General features: G+C 39.5%; 1 protein-coding gene across 1 annotated transcript; it reads right to left on the bottom strand.

Moving 5' to 3' along the window:
* Window positions 1-5,725: 5,725 nt before the first annotated feature.
* Window positions 5,726-6,397, bottom strand: LOC107488963 (uncharacterized). Its single transcript, XM_016109749.1, has one exon. It carries the CDS (start codon window positions 6,395-6,397, stop codon window positions 5,726-5,728), a length of 672 nt encoding a protein of 223 aa, XP_015965235.1.
* Window positions 6,398-7,820: the final 1,423 nt, after the last annotated feature.

Below are 7,820 nucleotides of genomic sequence, written 5' to 3'. Positions count from 1 at the left end.
AAGAACTAAATCCCAAAGTAAAAGCCCAAAAAATGGAAGTTAAAAGAAAATTCAAAAGTGATTCTAGAGGTTCTTAATTACATCAAACTACCTACTATTTATACACTTTGTATTCTTGGATTTTGGAATTTGGATGGGCTTTTGAATTGGTGAAGAAATGAATTAAGTTGGATTTTTAATTCAATTTTCAGCCCATGGAGAATTTGCTTCTAGGAGGATGCTCAGCTCAAGTGGGGAGCTGAGCATTGAGGATTTGTGTGGGGATCCTTTGTAGCGTGCAATGTTAGTGAAGGCACCAGGGGAATGCTCTACTCACAAGGTGAGCTGAGCATTGGGGCCTTGCATGCATGCCTTGTGCGCGTCTTATTCCCTGGCCGTGTCAAATTGTTGCGCGCTCATTTCCTTTGGCCCGTGTCAAGCTCTTGTGTGATGCACCAAGGAGTAGCACTCAGCTCTCCAAGTGAGTTGAGCATTGGAGCTTCCAAGGGAGGTCCTTGGTTCGAAACTTGAGGGAAGCATGCGCTGGTGGTATTTTCTTGGTTTCCTTGTAGCTCTTTGCTCCTTGCTTCCTCAAAGTGTTGAGTTCGAACCTTGGATGATGCAATTGGCCAATTCTTGGCTTATTTTCCTTGTGAGTAGCGGTTCCCCACTCCCCCTTGGTTCTTGGTTCGACTCTTGGAGAAGGTATTTGGCAAATAATTTCCATGAATTTCTTTTGATGAATGCCCGATAATGCTCCCTTGGTGAGCTGAGCATTGTTTTTCCTTTCTTTGTTTCTTGGCTTCAAATTATGCTCAGCTCACAAGGTGAGCAGAGCATTGAGACATTGCTTCCTTGGTTAATTGTTGTGCTCCTTTGGAGAGCACTGAGCTCTTGGGGTGAGCATTGTGGCTTCCCTCATTTCATGTGCCACGCTTCCTTATGTTCTTTGCCACACTTTTCTTTTCCTTGAGCCACACTTCTTAAGCCACGCTTTCTTGTTTTCTTCTTTTCTTCACCTACAATTAATCAAAATAACCAATCAAAGTATCACCAAATTCACAAGGTTTATAAATCATTAAAAATCAATTAATTTTAGCCCAAACCTCATGATTTAGCATCAATTAAAATGGTGGTTGTTTGATTTAAAGAAGTCATGCATTTTCATTCCAAATTACTTACTTAAAATGCAAGAAAGTGCATAAAACCTAATGAAAACAAAGAAAAAGGCTAGTGAAACTAGGCTAAGATGACTTGTCATCACAACACCAAACTTAAAACTTGCTTGTCCCCAAGCAAGCATCAAACATAAGAGAAGATATAATGAAATAGATAAGTATATATGTCCTTATTAAGCAGATAGTTGAATTTGGCTTATGGGGTTTTATGCAGATTCAAAAAGTAGCTCATTTATTACTTGCTATCAAAACAAACAATGTTTCCTTAAGGATTCACCAAGGTTGCTGCTACAATGCCTTACTTTTTGCTCATTTCCCTTGTTAGCTTTTCTTCTTTCTTTTGCATAAAGAGCTTATTACTTATTGAAGACTTGGTGGCAAATGTTGCAGTGGCCTTTGGCTTAATTTCACTCAACATTTCTTCACCACAGACACATGGCTCACTTTTGCTTCCTAGGATCATTGATGCCCAACATCTCTTTGGATAACTAAATGTTTTGTAGCTAGGTTACTCTTTATTGTGGAATTTCAGTTGGCAATCCCAAATCAGTTGATCTAAGTTGCCAAGTTTTAAAATACTCCTTAGAACTTACTTGTCCAAGCATATCCTAGTACATAAACACCACAGGCATATGTCCTAGGGTCCAAGCTATTAGTGTCTAGCCTTATTGTTTGTTTCTTTGCCCTTTGTCTTTTCTTCTTCTTTTTCTATTTGTTTTGATTTATTTTCAAGGGACTTTCATTAATTGAGAAATCATAGTAGCAAACTAGCTTAGGCTTCAAGTAACATGTCATTATGCAGCAATTATTCTATGAGCTAACAATTGAATCAAACACATACCACCACTAACTTTCATTCTAACTTTTACAACATTGAACAATTACTTTTCTAAGTCAAACATCTCTCTTTTATTCAAAAAGCAAAGGAAACAAAACAAAATTCAAGCTAATGAACGATGACAATTATTATGCAGATGGCTTTCAAGCAAAATTTATGTAGATAGCTTTCTTCAACATGTACCTCCACTTGCAAGTAAATAATCATTTCAGCCAGACATAAAGGGCTTTCTGAATTAAATCATTACATATCAACAAGGATCAAGTATAAATACAACCTGTTGGGTTGCAGCTTTTCATTCTTCCTTCTTTTTGCTCCTTATAAGTCATAATGCAGATGTTCCCTAAGTTTTTGGCTATTTTCCTGCATACTCCTCAAATGTTGCTTGCTTTTCAACTCCTTTAGGTATTCAGTTAATCTGCAAGACTTTATCTGTGGGCTTTTGAGCTTACTTTGGTGTGCAAACACCAAACTTAATTCCTTGCCAATGCTTCTTATGCAACAAATTAGCTATATGCAAAATCTTCTTCTTTTTCAAAAGCAATAAAATGAATGACTAGAAAACAGCAGAATAGTTAACTAGTTTATCCGATTGCATGGACCTAGCTTTGTGCAGGGGGGTGAGAATGTATTTTATGATGAGATTTTGGTGGAACACCAAACTTAGAATTCTTCATTCTCCCTTATATTATTGTGGTGTGTAACACTAAACTTAGCACCTTGCAATACGGATAGAGCTAATTGACCTTTTTATTAAAATAGCTATGAAATGGAAACTACCTCAGATTGGGTTACCTCCCAACAAGCGCTCTTTTATTGTCACTAGCTTGACATCCTTAGTGCTTGCTTAGTTCAGATTCTGGATTTCTTTCTCCTTGTCCCATTGTCCTCCTAAGTAAGGCTTTGCTCAGTGTCCATTCACTGTGAAGTGGCTCTGTGTAGCTTCATCTAGCAGCTCAAGGCTTCCATAAGGAAATATCTTTGTCACTAAATATGGGCCAGTCCATTTAGACTTAAGTTTGCCAGGAAATATCTTAAGTCTTGAATTGTACACGAGCACTTGCTGTCCTAGCTTGAATTCCTTCTTTATGATCTTCTTATCATGCCACCTCTTAGCTCTTTCCTTATATATCTTAGCACTTTCATAAGCTTCTAGCCTAAATTCGTCCAACTCATTTAGTTGTAACAGCCTTTTTTCTCCTGCAGCTTGGGAATCAAGGTTGAGAAGTTTAGTGGCCCAAAAAGCTCTATGTTCGAGCTCTACAGGGAGGTGACAAGATTTGCCATACAATAGCTGGAAGGGGGATTTCCCAATAGGTATCTTGAATGCTGTCCTGTATGCCCAAAGTGCATCTTCCAGTTTTTTAGTCCAATCCTTTCTAGTAGCTCCCACTGTCTTCTCCAAAATTTTCTTCAACTCCCTATTGGTAAGTTCTACCTGACCATTGGTCTGTGGATGGTAAGGTGTAGCCACTTTATGTATCACTCCATACTTATGAAGTAGCTTCTCCATCTGTCTGTTGCAGAAGTGACCACCGCCATCACTCACCAATCCTTTAAGTACTCCATACCTGGTGAATATGTGTTTCTTTAAGAACTGAAGAACAACTGGTGCATCACACGTGGTTGTGGCTATGGCTTCCACCCATTTTGAAACGTATTCTACTACTACCAAGATGTACTTAAAAGAGTAAGAGGGGGGAAATGGGCCCATGAAATCAATGCCCCAGAGGTCAAACAACTCCACTTCCAGGATATAGTTTTGAGGCATCTCATTCCTCCTTGTCAAACCTCCAGCCTTTTGGCATTCACTGCATTAATGAGTAAACTCTCTAGCATCCTTAAAGATTGTTGGCCAATAAAATCCACTTTGAAGTACCTTGGCTGCTGTTCTTTCGGGTCCAAAATGCCCTCCATAAGCTGAACCGTGACAGTGCCAGAGAATGTTGCTCATTTCACCTTTAGGGACACATTTTCTTATCACTCCATCTGAACACCGTCTAAATAAGAATGGTTTGTCCCATAGAAATTTCTTTGCTTCATTGAGTAGCTTCTTGATTTTTTGCTTGGTGAATTCCTTGGGAATCTTTCTTCCTACTTTGTAATTTGCTATGTCAGCAAACCAAGGTGCTTGTTGAATTTGGAACAAGTGCTCATCAGGGAAATTCTCATTGACTTGTTGTGGTCTATCTTGATAGGCTTTTTGTGGTACTCTTGATAAATGATCTGCCACTTGATTTTCACTTCCCTTCCTATCTCCTTCAATATCAAACTCTTGTAGCAGCAGCACCCACCTAATAAGCCGTGGCTCTGAATCCTGTTTAGACATTAAATACTTGAGAGCGGCATGGTCAGTATACACTATAACTTTTGAGCCAATCAAGTATTGCCTAAACTTATCAAATGCATAAACAATTGCCAAAAGTTCTTTCTCAGTGGTGGTATAATTTTTCTGTGCTTCATTTAACACTTTGCTGGCATAATATATGACATGGTGCAACTTATCTTTCTTTTGTCCTAGCACAGCAACAATAGCAAGGTCACTTGCATCACACATAAGTTCAAAAGGTAAGTTCCAATCAGGGGGTATGATGATTGGCACTGTGATGAGTTTTCTCTTTAATGTTTCAAAGGCATGCTTACAGTTGCCATCAAAGATGAAAGGGTTGTCAATCACTAGCAAATTGCTCAATGGTTTTGCTATTTTTGAGAAATCTTTGATGAACCTTCTATAAAAACCAGCATGCCCAAGAAAACTCCTTACTGCTTTCACATTAACAAGTATAGGAAGTTTTTCAATCATTTCTATTTTAGCTTTATCAACTTCTATACCTTTGCATGACACTTTATGCCCAAGAACTATCCCTTCAGGAACCATGAAATGGCATTTTTTCCCAGTTCAAGACCAAGTTAGTTTCTTGGAATCTTTTCAAAACAAGAGTTAAATGATGTAGACAAGTATTAAATGAATTGTCAAAGACAGAAAAATCATCCATGAAGACTTCTAAAAATTTTTCAACCATATCAGAGAAAATGGAAAGCATACACCTCTGAAACGTGGCTGGGGCGTTGCATAACCCAAAGGGCATCCTCCTATATGCAAAAACTCCAAATGGACATGTGAAGGCAGTCTTCTCTTGGTCCTTGGGGTCCACCACGATTTGATTGTACCCGGAATACCCATCCAAGAAGCAATAATAGGCATGGCCGGCTAATCTTTCCAGCATCTGATCAATGAATGGGAGAGGAAAATGATCTTTCCTTGTGGTATCATTCAATCTTCTATAGTCTATGCACATCCTCCACCCAGTCACTGTTCTGGTAGGGATAAACTCATTCTTCTCATTGGTGATGACCGTCATTCCTCCTTTTTTTGGTACAACTTGAACCGGGCTCACCCATGAGCTGTCAGAGATTGGAAAAATTATTCCAGCATTCCATAACTTCATGGCTTCTTTTTGAACCACCTCCTTCATGGCTGGGTTGAGTTTTCTTTTGGGCTGAACCACAGGCTTTGATTCTTCTTCCAGCAAAATTTTATGTATACAAATGGCTGGGCTAATGCCTTTGATATCCTCAATTGTCCAACCCAAGGCTGTTTTGTGGGCTTTCAACACTTCAATCAGCCTTGTCTCTTCTTCCATATTTAAGGAGGAGTTAATGATCACTAGTAGGGTTTCTTCTTTTCCCAGGAACACATATTTGAGGTGGGGGGGGAAGGCTTCAACTCCTATTTTGGCTTCTCTTTCTCCTTGTCTTCACTGGAAATTTCTACTACTTCTTCTTCCTGTTGCTCAGGACAAGTGGCTTCTAACATTTTCTCCACCAGACTTTCTATCATATCCACCTTCATGTAGTTTTCTTGTTCAGGGGAGTGTTGCATTGATTTGAAGACATTTTTGACCATTTGTTCATTATGCACCCTAAAAATCATCTCTCCGTTCTCTACATCAATAATGGCTCTGGCTGTGGCTAAGAATGGTCTCCTCGAGATAATTGAATTGTTTCCTTCCTCCTCTGTATCCAGAATTACAAAGTCTGTAGGGAAGATAAACTTCCCAACCTTTACTAACATGTTTTCCACAATGCCATTGGGTGTTTTGATTGATCTGTCAGCCATCACCAAAGACATCCTGGTGGGTTTGAGTTCTTCTATGGCAAGCTTTTTCATCATTGATAACGACATCAAATTGATGCTAGCACCAAGGTCACAGAGAGATTTGTTTAGGGTCAATTTGCCTTTGGTACACGAAACTACAAAGCTCCCTAGATCTTTGAGCTTTTGTGGGATACCTCCTTGAATCACAGCACTGCATTCTTCCGTGAGAAGTATAGTTTCCTTCTCTTGCCAACTCCTTTTCTTGTTGATAAGTTCTTTCAAGAACTTTGCATACAGGGGCATTTGCACAAGTGCTTCTGCTAAGGAAATATTGATCTCCAACTTCTTGAAGACTTCAAGAAATTTTGGGAAGTGTTGGTCCTGAGTCTACTTGTTGAACCCTTTGAGGATATGGCAGTGGAGGTGTGAAGTTCACTTCCTGCCTTTGTTTCTTGGTTGGCTTTCTCATTGCTTCCTTCTCTTTCCTTGATTTTTGTGGCTAATCTTCCTTTTCTTTGAGCTCCTCTGAGGTCTGCTTGCTTGCTGTTACCTCTTTATCATTGGATGCCTCTTCTTCAGCTTATTTCTTGTCACTTTCCTTTGGCTTCTTAGTTGCTTCTTCATTCTTCACCAGGATCTTTCCACTCCTTAGTTGTATTGCCTTACACTCCTCTTTTGGATTAGGAATGGTGTCACTTGGTAGTGAGCTTGATGGTCTTTCAATGGTGATCTGCTTGGAGAGTTGTCCAATTTGCCTTTCCATATTTTTCATGGAGGCTTCCTGGTTCCTTAATGTCATCTCTTGGTGCTTCATCATTTTTCCCATTAAGAGCTCTAAGTTGGTAATCCTCTGTGAGTCTTGTGAGATTGGTTGATTGTGGGGTGTTGAGGGTTAAGAATGAGTATTTTGGTTATAGGCTTGGTTATTGGATGGATGAAGGTTAGAATTGGGGTGGGTGTTTTGTGGTTTTCTATATGTGGTTTGGTTATTATTCTGTTGGTTATTTTGGTTTGTGTTTTTCAAACTATTTTGGTTTGAGTTTCTTTGCCATTGCTGCTGAGTTTGATTGTGGTTGTCTCCCCATCTGAGGTTGGGGTGGTTCTTCCATGAAGGGTTGTAAGTATCGCCATTGATTTCATTTGGTCTAGAATTTTGGTTGTGCATGTACTAGACTTGTTCTTTCTGTTGCTCCTCTTGAGTTTCTTCATTTTGCCCCCATGTGGTTGATGGTTGGCTGTTGATGAGCGGATATTTTATACGCTTTTTGGGGGTAATTTCATGTAGATTTTAGCATGTTTTAGTTAGATTTTAGTAGAATAATATTAGTTTTTAGGCAAAAATCATATTTCTGGACTTTACTATGAGCTTGTGTGTTTTTCTGTGATTTCAGGTATTTTCTGGCTGAAATTGAGGGAGCTGAGCAAAAATCTGAGTTAGGCTGAAAAAGGACTGCTGATGCTGTTGGATCCTGACCTCCCTGCACTCGAAATGGATTTTCTGGAGCTACAGGAGTCCAATTGGCGCACTCTCAATGGGGTTGGAAAGTAGAAATCCAGGGCTTTCCAGCAATATATAATATTCCATACTTTGCGCGAGGATAGACGACGTAACTTGGCTTTGAACGCCAAGTACATGCTGCTGTCCGGAGTTAAACGCCAGAAACACGTCATGATCCGGAGTTGAACGCCCAAAACACGTCATAACTTGGAGTTCAACTCCAAGAAA

This window comes from Arachis duranensis, chromosome 5 (assembly GCF_000817695.3).
Source record: "Arachis duranensis cultivar V14167 chromosome 5, aradu.V14167.gnm2.J7QH, whole genome shotgun sequence".
In the NCBI taxonomy this organism is placed as follows: domain Eukaryota; kingdom Viridiplantae; phylum Streptophyta; class Magnoliopsida; order Fabales; family Fabaceae; genus Arachis; species Arachis duranensis.
This window is presented reverse-complemented; position numbering and strand designations above follow the sequence as displayed.